The sequence below is a fragment of the Nerophis lumbriciformis genome, linkage group LG23 (assembly GCF_033978685.3).
Source record: "Nerophis lumbriciformis linkage group LG23, RoL_Nlum_v2.1, whole genome shotgun sequence".
Classification (NCBI taxonomy): domain Eukaryota; kingdom Metazoa; phylum Chordata; class Actinopteri; order Syngnathiformes; family Syngnathidae; genus Nerophis; species Nerophis lumbriciformis.
Window position 1 is genome coordinate 39,026,055 of NC_084570.2, and position 19,476 is coordinate 39,045,530.

The 19,476-nt window shown below is 42.0% G+C and overlaps 2 protein-coding genes across 3 annotated transcripts in view; both read right to left on the reverse strand.

The window, feature by feature from the left end:
• The window catches only part of eif2s2 (eukaryotic translation initiation factor 2, subunit 2 beta), a 38,772-nt gene extending 38,060 nt beyond the window's left edge, over positions 1–712 (reverse strand). The window contains exon 1 of the mRNA XM_061985567.2: positions 544–712. Coding sequence (XP_061841551.2) covers positions 544–693 — 150 coding nt within the window. The 5' untranslated portion in view covers positions 694–712. The remainder of the gene's footprint in view (positions 1–543) is intronic.
• A 1,233-nt stretch (positions 713–1,945) lies between these two features.
• Positions 1,946–19,476, reverse strand: part of LOC133622701 (charged multivesicular body protein 4b-like) — a 30,575-nt gene continuing 13,044 nt past the window's right edge. The window contains exons 4-5 of one of the 2 annotated variants that reach the window (XM_061985566.2): positions 12,881–13,004; positions 1,946–2,777 (exon numbers count right to left, since the gene is read on the reverse strand). In XM_061985566.2, coding sequence (XP_061841550.1) covers positions 2,716–2,777; positions 12,881–13,004 — 186 coding nt within the window. In that variant the 3' untranslated portion in view covers positions 1,946–2,715. Of the gene's footprint in view, positions 2,781–12,880; positions 13,005–19,476 lie in introns of both variants that reach the window. The other variant, XM_061985565.2, reaches the window with a different exon arrangement.

Below are 19,476 nucleotides of genomic sequence, written 5' to 3' on the forward strand. Positions count from 1 at the left end.
TACCTAACCTAGCTTGTGCTAGCTAACCTACCAGCTAGCTAACCTAGCTTGTGCTACCTAACCTAGCTTGTGCTAGCTAACCTACCAGCTAGCTAACCTAGCTTGTGCTAGCTAACCTAGCTTGTGCTAGCTAACCTAGCTGCTTGTTAACCTAGCTTGTGCTAGCTAACCTAGCTGCTTGTTAACCTAGCTTGTGCTAGCTAACCTAGCTGCTAGGTTTCCCTTCGGTTTCATCTCCCATGAGCGGTGACGTCACATCCACACATAATGACGGATATTAACCATTTAGCCAATGTTGTAGAAGTTTACATGTTAATAAATACATGTACTTCATCCATGATGTTAATACATACATGTACTTCATCCATGATGTTAATAAATACATATATTTAATCCATGTGGTGTATTCTGAGCTTTTGTCGCGTGGCCGCTAGCTCGGCATGAGGCCCAAAGTCCTCCTTTCTGCGCTCACACGAACACACAAAACACCCGAGTGGTGTTCAACAGAGCGGCGAGGACAAGATGGAGAAGAAGTGAACTCACCTCGTCTCCGGACATGTTTGCAGGAGCCAAGGTTGCCACAAAAAGACTTGGATTGTTCCGAGATGGTTTCCACTTCCACACTCGGCAAGGAGGTCTTGCGTCAGCGATGCAGTGGCAGTGCGCATGCGTGCACGGGGGGCGTGACGTCATGTGGCTGCGACATCTCGAGACTCGAGGAACGAGGGTCTGACAGCAAAATACAATAAAAAAAATAAAAAAAATAATTCATATATTTGTTATATATATAGAAATATGTATATATAAATATACACATATATATATATATTGCATTCTATTTTAGTTACTTTATTGAGTTTACAACCCCCTGGCGCTGTGTTGTACTGATTTTCTACTTATTTTGATTATTATTTCTCAACTGTTTGTAAATGTTGCAATTTATAAATAAAGGTTTATAAAATAAATTTTTTTTAAAAATTTTAAAAAAATTAAATAAAAAATAATAATTCATATATTTGTTATATATATATATATATATATATTGCATTCTATTTTAGTTACTTTGTTGAGTTTACAACCCCCTGGTGCTGTTTTGTACTGTTTTTTCTACTTATTTTGATTATCATTTCTCAACTGTTTGTAAATGTTGCAATTTATAAATAAAGGTTTATAAAATTTAAAAAATACTAAAAAAATAAATACATAAATAAAATAATTCATATAATGAGACTTCCTTTATGTTACATTTCTAAAATGCAAAATGTTGTGGCAAGGAGTTGAAATACAATAAGTAGATATAATAAATAAATAAATAAATAAATGCGTGAATGAAACGAAAAATGCTAACTAAAGTGATTTTAAAACAAGTGCATGATGTAAATTCGCTGTTTTGCTTAGATTCGATGTGACAATTATAGACTGATTTCATGAAATTAGCGTCATCTTGTAGAAATGTCCATCCATCCATCCATTTTCTACCGCTTGTCCCTTTCGGGGTCACGGGGGGTCTCTGGAGCCTATCTCAGCTGCATTCGGACAAGTCGCCACCTCATCGCAATGTAGAAATGTCAACTTTTTGAAATATGAAACAATTCTTGCCATATGCCAAACGTATTCTCGCCACGTGATGATTCATTGCCATGTCACAACTTTATTCATGGAAATGAACAAATTCATGCATTCCAAACCTATTGTATTATTACAAATGTAATATTGAAATGTCAGTATATTTCTACAAACTGATAGTTTTTCACAATAATTATTTTGAAAAAGTTTTGTTTTTTTTGTATTAAAACTGTATTCTCATATTAGAAATAACTACATATTTTGACTCAGAAATGACAGTCTGTGATGAACACTTGAGGTATTCATAAGAAATGAGCATATTTATTGTGATATTACGAAGGCTTTCACAAAATAAAATAAAAAAAGAGGGCGACACAAGTACAAGAATTTACTTCTTTTAATTATTTTTTTCAAATAATATTCATTTCTGGATAAATAAAACATTCCGTAGAACAGCAAACATGCTTGCCTGTCTGTAATTCACCTGTGGGACTTTTTTGTCAATGAAAAATATACAATGGGGATTTGAAGTATGAAATAGAACAGAAGCAACACTAAACCTTACAAAGAGATGATTGACGTCTCCTTTTGAATACAGTCGGACAGGAGGGGCTTCAAGTGAAATATAAGACGTCATGAGAGGAGGATTCCTGGAGCGGAGGGTGTAGAAAAAGTGTTATTTACATCATGTGTGACCAGAGGATGGAGGAGCAAACACTCATTGTGGCAAACACTCTTGAAATGAAATAACTTGAAATGAAAGATAACTTGAAATGAAAGATAACTTGAAATAAAAAGATAACTTCAAATAAAAGATAACTTGAAATGAAAGATAAATTGAAATGAAAGATAAAATAAGAAATAGAAGTCAGGAATTTCACACAGTGTAGTGAAAGATGCTAAAGCGAACAAGAAGATATCAGGGCATACAAATTAGTGTCATGTTCAACAGTTTCTTCATTCTGACAATAAACATATTTTCTTTTGGAGTGTCCAATTCAGTCCTACGCACGCGCGCACACGCGCACGCGCACGCGCACGCGCACGCGCACGCACACGCACACGCACACGCACACGCACACACAGTATGAGTCCATGGGGTGTCCAGCTGGCGATACAGGTGAGAGTACAGATGATATATTGACGTGATCACATGGCTTCTGCCCAGCGCTGCAAGTCATCCATGTCATCTTCATCCTCCACTTTCTTTGCTGCTGGGAGTGTGAGAAATAACACTTCAAACTTTCTATATCTGTATATATTTATATATATATATATATATATATACAGTATATGTATATATATATATGTATGTTAGTGCTGTCATATATATATATATATATATATATATATACATACATATATATATATATATATACATACATACGTTTATATTATATATATGGTGTGTATATATATATATGGTGTATATATATACATATATATATATACATATATGAATCGATATTGAATCGAATCGTGGGACACCCAAAGATTCACAGCCCTAATATATATATATATATATATATATATATATATATATATATATGTGTGTGCATATATATGTATATATATATATATGTGCATATATATATATATATATATATATATATATATATATATATATATATATATATATATATATATATATATATATATATATATATATATATATATATACAAACCCCTTTCCATATGAGTTGGGAAATTGTGTTAGATGTAAATATAAACGGAATACAATGATTTGCAAATCCTTTTCAACCCATATTCAATTGAATGCACTACAAAGACAAGATATTTGATGTTCAAAGTCATAAAGTTTTGTTTTTTTCTCCATCCATCCATCTTCTTCCGCTTATCCGAGGTCGGGTCGCGGGGGCAGCAGCCTAAGCAGGGAAGCCCAGACTTCCCTCTCCCCAGCCGCTTCGTCCAGCTCCTCCCGGGGGATCCCAAGGCGTTCCCAGGCCAGCCGGGACATAGTCTTCCCAACGTGTCCTGGGTCTTCCCCGTGGCCTCCTACCGGTCGGACGTGCCCTAAACACCTCCCTAGGGAGGCGTTCGGATAGCATCCTGACCAGATGCCCGAACCACCTCTTGATGTGGAGGAGCAGCGGCTTTACTTTGAGCTCCCCTCGGATGGCAGAGCTTCTCACCCTATCTCTAAGGGAGAGCCCCGCCACCCGGCGGAGTAAGGCTGCAGTTAACGATTATTTTTCTATCGATTAATCTATAGATTATTTTTTTCGATTAATCGGTTAATCTATAGATTATTTTTTCGATTAATCTATAGAGTATTTTTCTTTTTAACGATTTTTTTTTTAATTTAAAATGAAGATGAAAAAATAAATGTTGGCCAGTTTTTTCAAAAGGCATGACTTTTATATACAAAAAAAAAAAGTATGGCCACTCAGTCAACATTGACAACAACATGACAAAATATTCTGTAACAATGTAAACATTTAAAACTTTTAACATTTAACAAAATTAAAAGTAGCTTATTTGCTTTTTAATGTGCAAATATAAAAGTAAACATCCAGTGCAAATCTTAATATTCTGCAATAGTATAAGCATTTATAAAGTAAAAGTATTGCTTATTTTGCTTTAAAATGTGCAAAAATAAAGATAAACATCCAATACAAAAAAGTGCAAAACGAAATATTCTGTAACAGTGTAAACATTTCAACAAAAGTAAAAGTATTGCTTATTTTGCTTAATAACACAACAATGATAGTATGATTAAAGTGAAAGTTAATTGTTGGTTTGTACATAGTATATGTAACTGTTAATGTTGTAAAAGGTATTTGCACAACTAATTAACGTTAGCGTTAAAGAGGAGCGCGTCTTTGTAAACACTGAACAGGCACGCCAAACGCGCCTCTCAGAGCGAAACAGTGTTTTAGTTTATGAATTTACAACGCAGATACAAATGACACATTCATGATTTTGTGTAATGATGACAACGTATACTCACGCGGACGATTGACTAGTTGATAGTGATGGCAAGAACGCTGTCGGGTGTTTTCTTTTCAAATGTTCCTTCATAGCCGTTGTGCTGCTATGATAGGCCATTTCCGCTCGACACAGTGTGCATACAACAACTGTCAAGTGTTTTGCTTTTTTCGCTGTGCTTATCCCACACTTGAAGGGATGTACCAATGCTGAATGTGGCTTCTGGATTTCACTCAAAAGACCAGACCGTAGTTACTTTTTCCTTTTATTTTCCTTTAGTTTGCAACAGTTTTTCCAACCAAGAAACAGCTTCTTTTTTCTTCTTTAGTCTTTTTAGCAGTCTTTAGCAGTGTTAATAGACTTTAGTTTCTTTAGCTGTCATTAGCTGTCTTTAGTAGCCTTTAGCTTCTTTAGTAGGTGAAAAACCTTTAAGGACAAAACACCACAAGATTAACATGCTGTAAAAAATCAATCAATTATCAATCCCATAATTTACAACTATTAAAAGTTAAAGTTAAAGTTAAAGTACCAATGATTGTCACACACACACTAGGTGTGGTGAAATTTGTCCTCTGCATTTGACCCATCCCCTTGTTCACCCCCTGGGAGGTGAGGGGAGCAGTGGGCAGCAGCAGTTCCGCGCCCGGGAATCATTTTTTGGTGATTTAACCCCCAATTCCAACCCTTGATGCTGAGTGCCAAGCAGGGAGGTAATGGGTCCCATTTTTAATAGTCTTCGGTATGACTCGGCCGGGGTTTGAACTCACAACCTACCGATCTCAGGGCGGACACTCTAACCACTAGGCCACTGAGTAGGTTAATTATTAATTATTATTAATTAGGCTATCAAACTCTTAACCATTAAACAAGTGCAAGAAAATGGACACATCTTTTCCCTTTAAGTTAAAACAGATTTTAAATAAATTGTGTCAACATAAATGCACCAAGATACATATAAAATACATTTAACACCAGAAACACAATAGATAAATGCAACAGAAAACCCAATATGCAAATACATAAATACCTAACCAATTAACCACCTATTTAGATACATATTTAAAATCCATATTCAATATAAATATATTATTAATTTAGCAGTGAAACACTCAATCTTAAACGCTGTCTACTGGTAGAAAAATGCCCCTTTTTCTACGCCCTCACCAACACAGTTAAATCCAACACTTTAAATTGAGCGACTTCACCCTCCTGATGAAGCAAACTGCTCCAACATTTATCAAACTAAGCAAAGAATATCAACACTAAACAACAGTTACATAACACACTGTGTGTATTTAGCCTCCAGACTAAGCACGCTACATGCACACAACCCCCCCCCCCCCCAAATCTCACCAGCGCAACAGGTGCGCCACACCCACGAAGAGAAATATTAAATCTTACATACTTTTGGCACAACTCTGGGTTATCTGTAATGAACTAAATCTTTTTCCACTCTGCGCTGGCGTCTTTTGTACACCTTGATTTGACACAGCGGTCTAATTACCGGGCTCGCGCACCAGCAGATGAGACAGGAGTGCGCCGCGTTACACCTGCGCGCGAACGTAAACTGATCGGCTCTGATTTTATAAGCCGACTGGCCGAAATAATGCCGAATTATATACATTTCCTGGGGTTGCCTAGGTGAATAGGGATGCGGATGTGCTCTAAGATAAAATATAATTTTATTAAGTGGGGTTTGGCTGGTTGCTAAACAGCCACGGTTGCGAGCTCGCGCTTCAGCTGACGAGACAGCTGTTCACCGCTACAACATTATTAGGCCATTTATTGAAATACTCCCACACTTTTGACGACTTTTGGCGTGCTTTTTTTCCCTCGCTCGCACCGCTCGCATCATCTGCTTTGCGCTCCGCCATGACGGCAGTGTGACGTAAATATGCGACGCGTCGAAGCATAAAAACGACGTCGACGTATTTACGTAACCGATGACGTCGACTACGTCGACGCGTCGTTTCAGCCTTACGGCGGAGGAAGCTCATTTCGGCCGCTTGTACCCGTAATCTTGTCCTTTCGGTCATAACCCAAAGCTCATGACCATAGGTGAGGATGGGAACGTAGATCGACCGGTAAATTGAGAGTTTTGCCTTCCGGCTCAGCTCCTTTTTCACCACAACGGATCGATACAGCGTCCGCATTACTGAAGACGCCGCACCGATCCGCCTGTCGATCTCACGATCCACTCTTCCCTCACTCGTGAACAAGACTCCGAGGTACTTGAACTCCTCCACTTGGGCAGGGTCTCCTCCGCAACCCGGAGATGGCACTCCACCCTTTTCCGGGCGAGGACCATGGACTCGAACTTGGAGGGGCTGATTCTCATCCCAGTCGCGAACCGATCCAGTGAGAGCTGAAGATCCTGGCCAGATGAAGCCATCAGGACCACATCATCTGCAAAAAGTGGAGACCTAATCGTGCAGCCACCAAACCGGATCTCCTCAACGCCTTGACTGCGCCTAGAAATTCTGTCCATAAAGGTTATGAACAGAATCGGTGACAAAGGGCAGCCTTGGCGGGGTCCAACACTCACTGGAAACGTGTCCGACTTATTGCTGGCAAGGCGGACCAAGCTCTGACACTGATCATACAGGGAGCGATCAGACAGTCCGATACCCCATACTCTCTGAGCACTCCCCACAGGACTTCCCGAGGGACATGGTCGAATGCCTTCTCTAAGTCCACAAAGCACATGTAGACTGGTTGGGCAAACTCCCATGCACCCTCAAGGACCCTGCCAAGAGTATAGAGCTGGGCCACAGTTCCACGACCAGGACGAAAACCACACTGTTCCTCCTGAATCTGAGGTTCGACTATCCGGCGTAGCCTCCTCTCCAGTACACCTGAATAGACCTTACCGGGAAGGTTGAGGAGTGTGATCCCACGATAGTTAGAACACACCCTCCGGTTCTCCTTTTTAAAGAGAAGAACCACCACCCACGTCTGCCAATCCAGAGGTTCCGCCCCCGATTTCCACGCGATGCTGCAGAGTCTTGTCAACCAAGACAGCCCCACAGCATTCAGAGCCTTAAGGAACTCCGGGTGGATCTCATCTACCCCCGGGGCCTCGCCACCGAGGAGCTTTTTAACTACCTCAGCAACCTCAGCCCCAGAAATAGGAGAGCCCACCACAGATTCCGGGGGGGCAACAAGAATTGCCACCCCAGCCCGTCACCTCTCACTGCTGGCAACGCCAGAGTGGAAGAGAGTCCATCCCCTCTCGAGAGAACTGGTTCCAGAGCCCTTGCTGTGCGTCGAAGTGAGTCAGACTATATCTAGCCGGAACTTCTCCACCTCTTGCACTAGCTCAGGCTCCTTTCCACCCAGCGAGGTGACGTTCCACGTCCCAAGAGCTAGCTTATGTAGCCGAGGATCGGACCGCCAAGAGCCCTGCCTTCGGCTTCCGCCCAGCTCACATTGCACGCGACCTCTATGGCCCCTGCTATGGGTGGTGAGCCCATTGGAGGGGGGACCCGCGTTGCCCCTTCGAGCTGTGCCCGGCCGGGACCCATGGAGACAGGCCCGGCCACCAGGCGCTCGCCATCGTGCCCCAACTCCGGGCCTGGCTCCAGAGGGGGACCCCGGTGACCCGTGTCCGGGCGAGGGAAATCCGAGTCTCGGTTCTTGTATTTCCATAGAAGTCTTCGAGCTGCTCTTTGTCTGATCCCTCACCTAGGACCTGTTTGTCTTTGGAGAGCCAACCAGGGGGCATGGAAGCCGCCGGATAACATAGCTCCTAGGATGATTGGGACACGCAAACTCCTCTACCACGGTAAGGTGGCAGAGAGCTGCCACATCTACTCTGCTTGATGTTCATCTTAAGTTGTTCAACAGTCCGAGGGTCTCTGTTGTGGTAATTTAGGCTTCATAATGCCCCACACATTTTCAATGGGAGACAGGTCTGGACTACAGGCAGGCCAGTCTAGTACCCGCACTCTTTTACTATGAAGCCACGTTGATGTAACACGTGGCTTGGCATTGTCTTGCTGAAATAAGCAGGGGCGTCCATGGTAACGTTGCTTCGATGGCAACATATGTTGCTCCAAAACCTGTATGTACCTTTCAGCATTAATGGCGCCTTCACAGATGTGTAAGTTACCCATGTCTTGGGCACTAATACACCCCCATACCATCACAGATGCTGGCTTTTCAACTTTGCGCCTATAACAATCCGGATGGTTCTTTTCCTCTTTGGTCCGGAGGACACAACGTCCACAGTTTCCAAGAACAATTTGAAATGTGGACTCGTCAGACCACAGAACACTTCTCCACTTTGTATCAGTCCATCTTAGATGAGCTCAGGCCCAGCGAAGCCGACGGTGTTTCTGGGTGTTGTTGATAAACGGTTTTCGCCTTGCATAGGAGAGTTTTAACTTGCACTTACAGATGTAGCAACCAACTGTAGTTACTGACAGTGGGTTTCTGAAGTGTTCCTGAGCCCATGTGTTGATATCCTTTACACACTGATGTCGCTTGTTGATGCAGTACAGCCTGAGGGATCGAAGGTCACGGGCTTAGCTGCTTACGTGCAGTGATTTCTCCAGATTCTCTGAACCCTTTGATGATATTACGGATCGTAGATGGTGAAATCCCTAAATTCCTCGCAATAGCTGGAAGAGAAAAGTTTTTCTTAAACTGTTAAACAATTTGCTTACGCATTTGTTGACAAAGTGGTGACCCTCGCCCCATCCTTGTTTGTGAATGACTGAGCATTTCATGGAATCTACTTTTATACCCAATCATGGCACCCCCCTGTTCCCAATTTTCCTGTTCACCCGTAGGATGTTCCAAACAAGTGTTTGATGAGCATTCCTCAACTTTATCAGTATTTATTGCCACCTTTCCCAACTTCTTTGTCACGTGTTGCTGGCATCAAATTCTAAAGTTAATGATTATTTGCAAAAAAAAAACGTTTTTCAGTTTAAACATCAAATATGTTGTCTTTGTAGCATACCGTATTCAACTGAATATGGGTTGAAAACTATTTGCAAATCATTGTATTCCATTTATCTTTAGATCTAACACAATTTCTCAACTTATATGGAAACGGGGTTTGTATATATATATATATATATATATATATATATATATACACACACACAGGTAAAAGCCAGTAAATTAGAATATTTTGAAAAACTTGATTTATTTCAGTAATTGCATTCAAAAGGTGTAACTTGTACATTATATTTATTCATTGCACACAGACTGATGCATTCAAATGTTTATTTCATTTAATTTTGATGATTTGAAGTGGCAACAAATGAAAATCCAAAATTCCGTGTGTCACAAAATTAGAATATTACTTAAGGCTAATACAAAAAAGGGATTTTTAGAAATGTTGGCCAACTGAAAAGTATGAAAATGAAAAATATGAGCATGTACAATACTCAATACTTGGTTGGAGCTCCTTTTGCCTCAATTACTGCGTTAATGCGGCGTGGCATGGAGTCGATGAGTTTCTGGCACTGCTCAGGTGTTATGAGAGCCCAGGTTGCTCTGATAGTGGCCTTCAACTCTTCTGCGTTTTTGGGTCTGGCATTCTGCATCTTCCTTTTCACAATACCCCACAGATTTTCTATGGGGCTAAGGTCAGGGGAGTTGGCGGGCCAATTTAGAACAGAAATACCATGGTCCGTAAACCAGGCACGGGTAGATTTTGCGCTGTGTGCAGGCGCCAAGTCCTGTTGGAACTTGAAATCTCCATCTCCATAGAGCAGGTCAGCAGCAGGAAGCATGAAGTGCTCTAAAACTTGCTGGTAGACGGCTGCGTTGACCCTGGATCTCAGGAAACAGAGTGGACCGACACCAGCAGATGACATGGCACCCCAAACCATCACCCAACCATGCAAATTTTGCATTTCCTTTGGAAATCGAGGTCCCAGAGTCTGGAGGAAGACAGGAGAGGCACAGGATCCACGTTGCCTGAAGTCTAGTGTAAAGTTTCCACCATCAGTGATGGTTTGGGGTGCCATGTCATCTGCTGGTGTCGGTCCACTCTGTTTCCTGAGATCCAGGGTCAACGCAGCCGTCTACCAGCAAGTTTTAGAGCACTTCATGCTTCCTGCTGCTGACCTGCTCTATGGAGATGGAGATTTCAAGTTCCAACAGGACTTGGCGCCTGCACACAGCGCAAAATCTACCCGTGCCTGGTTTACGGACCATGGTATTTCTGTTCTAAATTGGCCCGCCAACTCCCCTGACCTTAGCCCCATAGAAAATCTGTGGGGTATTGTGAAAAGGAAGATGCAGAATGCCAGACCCAAAAACGCAGAAGAGTTGAAGGCCACTATCAGAGCAACCTGGGCTCTCATAACACCTGAGCAGTGCCAGAAACTCATCGACTCCATGCCGCGCCGCATTAACGCAGTAATTGAGGCAAAAGGAGCTCCAACCAAGTATTGAGTATTGTACATGCTCATATTTTTCATTTTCATACTTTTCAGTTGGCCAACATTTCTAAAAATCCCTTTTTTGTATTAGCCTTAAGTAATATTCTAATTTTGTGACACACGGAATTTTGGATTTTCATTTGTTGCCACTTAAAATCATCAAAATTAAATGAAATAAACATTTGAATGCATCAGTCTGTGTGCAATGAATAAATATAATGTACAAGTTACACCTTTTGAATGCAATTACTGAAATAAATCAAGTTTTTCAAAATATTCTAATTTACTGGCTTTTACCTGTATATATATATATATATATATATATATATATGTTTATATGTTAGGGGTGTAACGGTACACAAACATTTCAGTTCGGTACGTACCTCGGTTTAGTGGTCACGGTTCGGTTCATTTTCGGTACAGTAAGAAAACAACAAAATATACATTTTTTGGTTATTTATTTACCAAATTTGTAAACAATGGCATAACATACTGTAGATATAAACACAGGGTCCATTGCCAGGGTTAATGTGGTCAACATATATAAAATAAAAACTAAATAAGATAAGGCTCAGAATGGTTTCTTAACAAAACCTTTCTATATATAAAGTGCTTTTTTTGATTGATTGAGACTTTTATTAGTAGATTGCACAGTACAGTACATCTTCCGTACAATTGACCACTAAATGGTAACACTCCAATAAGTTTTTCAACTTGTTTAAGTCGGGGTCCACGTTAATCAACATTAAACTGCCTCAAGTTGTTGCTCAGATTAAATAAAATGACACAACTTTTCCTGTACATATAAGAAGTGCAACATTAAACAGTTTCAAGTCAATTCATCATGCTTAATTTATTACAGCATTTGGGAAGCCTGTAGTTGATTTATATTATGTAAATGTTATATTTTTATCAACATGTGATAGCAGGGACCCTGCCATTCAAAACTAGGCTGCTCCATTACTAATGATTAATGTAACTATAGCTGAAAAAATAGTACAATAGCAATAGGAGAGACTATTCATCCCTGAACACCATGGAGTTCATGTTGGCTTTAAGACGTAGTTACATTATTATATCAACTATCAGAGACAGAAACTCTTCATTTAACATAATGTCCTTTTTTGCTGCTTCAACACAGCTCAATCAACACAGAAAAAGGTAAAGTGAAATAACAGACAGACAGGGCTTTGCTGTCCGTAACACACACACACACCGCAAAATGAGCTAACGTTACGCTAAAAGCGAATTAGCCTTCACCTCAAGCCAGGACTGCGAACGAGCTGAGCTGCAGTTTAAGTTTCTAGAACGTCAACGGGCTCATAGTGATGTTACTAGTAGCAGACTGGGAGGTGTTTATTATAATTTGGGGAGAGTCCGCTGCCTGACGCTTACCTGCTAAACACCTATCTGCTCGACGCTGGAGCACTGACACCATGCGCTCTGAATACGCACTGCTGATTGGCTGTTAACGCTCTGAATACGCAATGCTGATTGGCTGTTACATGCGCTCTGAATACGCACTGCTGAATGGCTGTTACCGCTCTATGTGTAACCAATCAGATGGTTGTGTGGGTGGAACAATGCTGGGTGCTGCGGAGTACTGACAGAGACAAAGGCAGTACGAAGCGGAGCAGCTTGTTCAGACTTTAGCTTAGGCGAAACTCGTTCGGTACACCTCCGAACCGAACCCCCGTACCCGAAACGGTTCAATACAAATACACGTACCGTTACACCCCTAGTATATGTGTGTGTGTGTGTGTGTGCGCGTGCGTGCGTATGTATATATATATATATATATATATATATATATATATATATATATATATATATATATATATATATATATGTGTATATGTGTGCATATGTGTGTGTGTGTGTATATATATATATATATATATTTACAGTATACATATATATATAAAATTTTGATGTATATATCATGATGAATGTGGTGGTCCTACCAGGTCTGGAAGGTAAGGAGGTTGAAGGCACGTTGGGTAGGGGCACGTTCTCTGGCCCGATGTCCAGCAGGTTTTTATCCAGCTCTTCTTGTTCCAGCTCATCCAGCTCAGCAAGAAGTTCATCCTGTACAACATGACGTGGATACTTGATGTCAAATATATAAATACATATTCCTAATGAAGCATGTCTAGCACACTTGGAACCATACCCATGGAGAAGGATGTGCATGCGCTCGGTACACACACACACGCCAAGTTAACGTTCTGTTTCGATCCCCGTCAAAGTGGTGCAAGGCAGATGGACAAAAGCATGCAAGGAGGGCGACTATAAACACACGTGTGTGTGTGTGTGTGTGTGTGTGTGTGTGTGTGTGTGTGTGTGTGTGTGTGTGTGTGTGTGTGTGTGTGTGTGTGTGTGTGTATATATATATATATATATATATATATATATATATATATATATATATATATATATATACACATACATATAAATATATATATATACATATATACATACATATATATGTACTGTATGTGTGGGAAAAAAATCACAAGACTACTTCATCTCTACAGGCCTGTTTCATGAGGGGTTCCCTCAATCATCAGGAGATTTTAATAGAAGCATTCACATACCATGGTTTATATAGGGCACAGAGTGGGTAGGTACAGGCTGGCGTAGGGGCGAGAGAAACCTGATTGCCCTCTCAACGGGGGGTGCTTACAAACATCAGTCGTTTACCAGTCAAAGGTAACACGCAAGGACATTAACACATCCGACACATATGTAGGATTAACCGAGGGAGAGTTTAAAACCAGATGGAACAATCACAAGGCTTCTTTCAGGAACCAAAACCTGCGGAATACTACAGAACTCAGCAAACACATTTGGGACCTCAAAGACAATAATGTTGAATATTCAATAACATGGCAAATTCTTGCATCCAGCACACCTTACAATAGTGGTAATAAAAGATGCAACCTATGCTTGAAAGAGAAACTGTTTATTATATACCGTCCAGACCTGTCATCCCTCAACAAGCGCAGTGAAATTGTATCAGCATGCCGTCACAGACGGAAACACCTCCTAGGTAACACATGAGCCAATCACCACGCCCCTACGCCAGCCTGTACCTACCCACTCTGTGCCCTATATAAACCATGGTATGTGAATACTTCTATTAAAATCTCCTGATGATTGAGGGAACCCCTCATGAAACAGGCCTGTAGAGATGAAGTAGTCTTGTGATTTTTTTCCCACACATACATATATTGCGCTCTACCACGGTATCGAGCACTATTTTTTGGATAATCTTATTAAGACATATACATACATATATATATATATATATATATATATATATATATATATATATATATATATATATATATATATATATATACATACATATATACATACATATATATATATATACTGTATATATATATATATATATACCGTATTTTCCGCACTATTAGCCGCACCTAAAAACCACAAATTTACTCAAAAGCTGACAGTGCGGCTTATAACCCGGTGCGCTTTATATATGGATTAATATTAAGATTCATTTTCATAAAGTTTCGGTCTCGCAACTACGGTAAACAGCCGCCATCTTTTTTCCCCGTAGAAGAGGAAGTACTTCTTCTTCTACGCAAGCAACCGCCAAGGTAAGCACCCGCCCCCATAGAACAGGAAGCGCTTCTTCTTCTACTATAAGCAACCACCCGCCCGCGTAGAAGAAGAAGAAGCGCGCGGATATTACGTTTAATTTCCTTTGTGTGTTTACATCTGTAAAGACCACAAAATGGCTCCTACTAAGCGACAGGTTTCCAAGACGCAATCTCTCCATCCGCACACGGACTACTATTTCACAGCAACTGCCTAAAGACTTTCAAGAAAAGCTGGCTACTTTCCGTGCATATTGTAAAAACAAGATAGCTGAAAAAAAGATCCGGCCAGAGAACATTATCAACATGGACGAGGTTCCACTGACTTTTGATATTCCTGTGAACCGCACTGTGGATACAACGGGAGCACGTACGGTGAATATTCGCACCACAGGGAATGAGAAGTCATCCTTCACTGTGGTTCTAGATTGCCATGCTAATGACCAGAAACTTCCACCCATGGTGATATTCAAAAGGAAGACCTTGCCAAAAGAGACCTTTCCAGCCGGCGTCATCATAAAAGCTAACTCGAAAGGATGGATGGATGAAGAAAAGATGAGCGAGTGGTTAAGGTAAGTTTACGCGAAGAGGCCGGGTGGCTTTTTTCACGCAGCTCCGTCCATGTTGATATACGACTCCATGCGCGCCCACATCACGCTGGTTTTTAATATATTATTAAAGTTTGACTGACCTATCTGACTGTTTTTTTGACATTCCTTTAGCGCAGTTAGATGCGGCTTATAACACGGGGCGGCTTATAGGTGGACAAAGTTTTGAAATATGCCGTTCATTGAAGGCGCGGCTTATAACCCAGGGCGCCTTATGGTGCGGAAAATACGGTATATATATATATATATATATATATATATATATATATATATATATATACACACACACACATTTTTACATATATATATATATATATATATATATATATATATATATATATATATATATATATATATATATATATATATATATATATACTGTATATATATATATACAGTGGGGCAAAAAAGTATTTAGTCAGCCACCAATTGTGCAAGTTTTCCCACTTAAAATGATGACAGAGGTCTGTAATTTTCATCATAGGTACACTTCAACTGTGAGAGACAGAATGTGAAAAGAAAATCCAGGAATTCACATTGTAGGATTTTTAAAGAATTTATTTGTAAATTATGGTGGAAAATAAGTATTTGGTCAATAACAAAAATTCAACTGAATACTTTGTAATATAACCTTTGTTGGCAATAACAGAGGTCAAACGATTACTATAGGTCTTTACCAGGTTTGCACACACAGTAGCTGGTATTTTGGCCCATTCCTCCATGTAGATCTTCTCGAGAGCAGTGATGTTTTGGGGCTGTCACCGAGCAACACGGACTTTCAACTCCCTCCACAGATTTTCTATGGGGTTGAGGTCTGGAGACTGGTTAGGCCACTCCAGGACTTTCAAATGCTTCTTACGGAGCCACTCCTTCGTTGCCCGGGCGGTGTGTTTGGGATCATTGTCATGCTGGAAGACCCAGCCACGTTTCATCTTCAAAGCTCTCACTGATGGAAGGAGGTTTTGGCTCAAAATCTCACGATACATGGCCCCATTCATTCTTTCCTTAACACAGATCAGTCGGCCTGTCTCCTTAGCAGAAAAACAGCCCCAAAGCATGATGTGTCCACCCCCATGCTTCACAGTAGGTATGGTGTTCTTGGGATGCAACTCAGTATTCTTCTTCCTCCAAACACGACGAGTTGAGTTTATACCAAAAAGTTCTATTTTGGTTTCATCTGACCACATGACATTCTCCCAATCCTCTGCTGTATCATCCATGTGCTCTCTGGCAAACTTCAGACGGGCCTGGACATGCACTGGCTTAAGCAGGGGGGCACATCTGGCACTGCAGGGTTTGATTCCCTGTCGGCGTAATGTGTTACTGATGGTAACCTTTGTTACTTTGGTCCCAGCTCTCTGCAGGTCATTCACCAGGTCCCCCCGTGTGGTTCTGGGATTTTTGCTCACCGTTCTCATGATCATTTTGACCCCATGGGATGAGATCTTGCGTGGAGCCCCAGATCGAGGGAGATTATCAGTGGTCTTGTATGTCTTACATTTACTGATAATTGCTCCCACAGTTGATTTTTTCACACCAAACTGCTTGCCTATTGTAGATTCACTCTTCACAGTCTGGTGCAGGTCTACAATTCTTTTCCTGGTGTCCTTCGACAGCTCTTTGGTCTTGGCCATAGTGGAGTTTGGAGTCTGACTGTTTGAGGCTGTGGACAGGTGTCTTTTATACAGATAACGAGTTCAAACAGTTGCCATTAATACAGGTAACGAGTGGAGGACGGAAGAGCTTCTTAAAGAAGAAGTTACAGGTCTGTGAGAGCCAGAGATCTTCCTTGTTTGAAGTGACCAAATACTTATTTTCCACAATAATTTACAAATAAATTCTTTAAAATTCCTACAATGTGAATTCCTGGATTTTTTTTTCACATTCTCTCACAGTTGAAGTGTACCTATGATGAAAATTACAGACCTCTGTCATCATTTTAAGTGGGAGAACTTGCACAATTGGTGGCTGACTAAATACTTTTTTGCCCCACTGTATATATATATATACACATATATCATCATCATCATCATCATAACAGTCTGTCGGGCGCGACAATGACTGTTTCATTTCGGTCGGATCATAGACCTCCACTCAGCCCTGTCTTTTGCCTTCAGCTGCCAGGTTGCAGTGCGGAACATGGTCCACTTGGACTCAATGTCCAGCACCTCCCTCGTGACATGTTCAAAGTTCTTCCGGAGGTGGGAATTGAAACTCTCTCTGACAGGAGACTCTGCCAGACGTTCCCAGCAAACCCTCACAATGCGTTTGGGCCTGCCAGGTCTGTCCGGCATCCTCCCCCACCAGCCAACTCACCACCAGGTGGTGATCGGTAGAAAGCTCCGCCCCTCTCTTCACCCGAGTGTACAAAACATGAGGACGCAAATCCGATGACACAACTACAAAGTCGATCATGGAACTGCGGCCTAGGGTGTCCTGGTGCCAAGTGTACATATGGACACCCTTATGCTTGAACATGGTGTTCGTTATGGACAATCCGTGACGGGCAAAAAAGTCCAATAACAAAACACCACTCGGGTTCAGATCCGGGCGGCCATTCTTCCCAATCACGCCTCTCCAGGTTTCACTGTCGTTGCCAATATGAGCGTTGAAGTCCCCCAGTAGAACGAGGGAATTACCCGGGGGAGCACTCAAGTACTCCCTCGAGTGAATCCAAAAAGGGTGGGTACTCTGAGCTGCCGTTTGGCACGTAAGCGCAAACAACAGTCAGGACCCGTCCCCCCACCCGAAGGCGGAGGGAAGCTACCCTCTCATCCACCGGGTTGATCTCCAACATGCAGGCTCTGAGCCGGGGGGCAACAAGAATTGCCACCCCAGCCCGTCGCCTCTCACTGCTGGCAACGCCAGAGTGGAAGAGTCCAGCCGCTCTCGAGAGAACTGGTTCCAGAGACCTTGCTGTGCGTCGAGGTGAGTCCGACTATATGCAACCGGAACTTCTCTACCTCGCGCACTAGCTCAGGCTCCTTCCCCCCAGCGAGGTGACGTTCCAAGAGCTAGCTTCTGTAGCCGAGCTTCTGTAGCCGAGGATCGGACCGCCAAGTGCCCTGCCTTCGGCTTCCGCCCAGCTCACATTGCACCCGACCTCTATGGCCCCGGCTATGGGATTATATTATGTCTATATCATATATACAAAATATAACAATGACCATGTACGCACATGATGACAATATTACAGTATATGTAACAGCTGCAGCATAAAATAGAGAGTAGATCCAGCAGAAAATAGAAAATAGACATTAAAAACAAAGAGAAATAGCTAACATAGAAGGTGTCAAGTAATACACAGATATCATCTATTGCTGTATGGCGAGTGATTATACAGCTGGATGGAGTGCGGAATGAAGGAGTTCTTGAATCGCACAGTGCGGGAAGGAAGCTGAAGGAGCCTGTCTGTCCCTCAATTGTCTGGTGAAGTGGTTGGGCAGGATTGTCCACGATGGCCAGCAGTTTGTCCAGTGTCCTCCTGTCCCTCACTGACACAAACGCCTCCAACTGTGTGCCAATAGTTTGGCCGGCTTTCCGGATCAGTATATCATCCCGGTTTGAGTCCCTTTTGCAGGTGCTGCTCCCCCAACAAACCACTGCAAAGTACAGGGCACTGGCCACAACAGACTGAGAAAATATCTCCAACAGCTTGCTGCACACATTAAATGACCTAAGCTTCCTCAGGAAAAAGAGTCTGCTCATGCCCTTCCTGTAAACAGCTTTGCAGTTGTCCTTTCAGTCCAGTCTGCTGTTCAAGTGGACTCCCAGGTACTTGTACTGCCCCACTACTGCCACCTCCCGGCCCTGGATCTTGATGGGCTCCACCGGGGTCATTCTCTTCCTGAAGTCGATGACCAGCTCCTTGGTCTTGTCCACATTAAGGACCAGATGGTTCGCCTGAGACCACTCCACAAAGTCAGCGATCAGTGTCCTGTACTCCAATTCCTGTCCCTCTCTGATACACCCGACCACAGCAGAGTCGTCAGAGTATTTCTGCAGGTGGCAGGACCTGGAACTATACTAGAAGTCTGAGGTGTACGGGGTGAACAGGAAAGGAGACAGGACGGTCCCCTGTGGAGCACCTGCACCACTGACCACAGTATCCGACAGGGAGCTCCCCAGTCGCACAAACTGGGGCCTGTCAGACAAGTAATCAGTAATCCAGGAGACAATGGATGAACTGACACCCATCCTGAGCAACTTGTCTCTCATCAGAATTGGCTGAATAGTGTTAAAGGCACTGGAGAAATCAAAGAACATGATCCTCACAGTGCCCTTCCCACCATCCAGGTGAGAGTGAGCATGATGCAGCAGGTA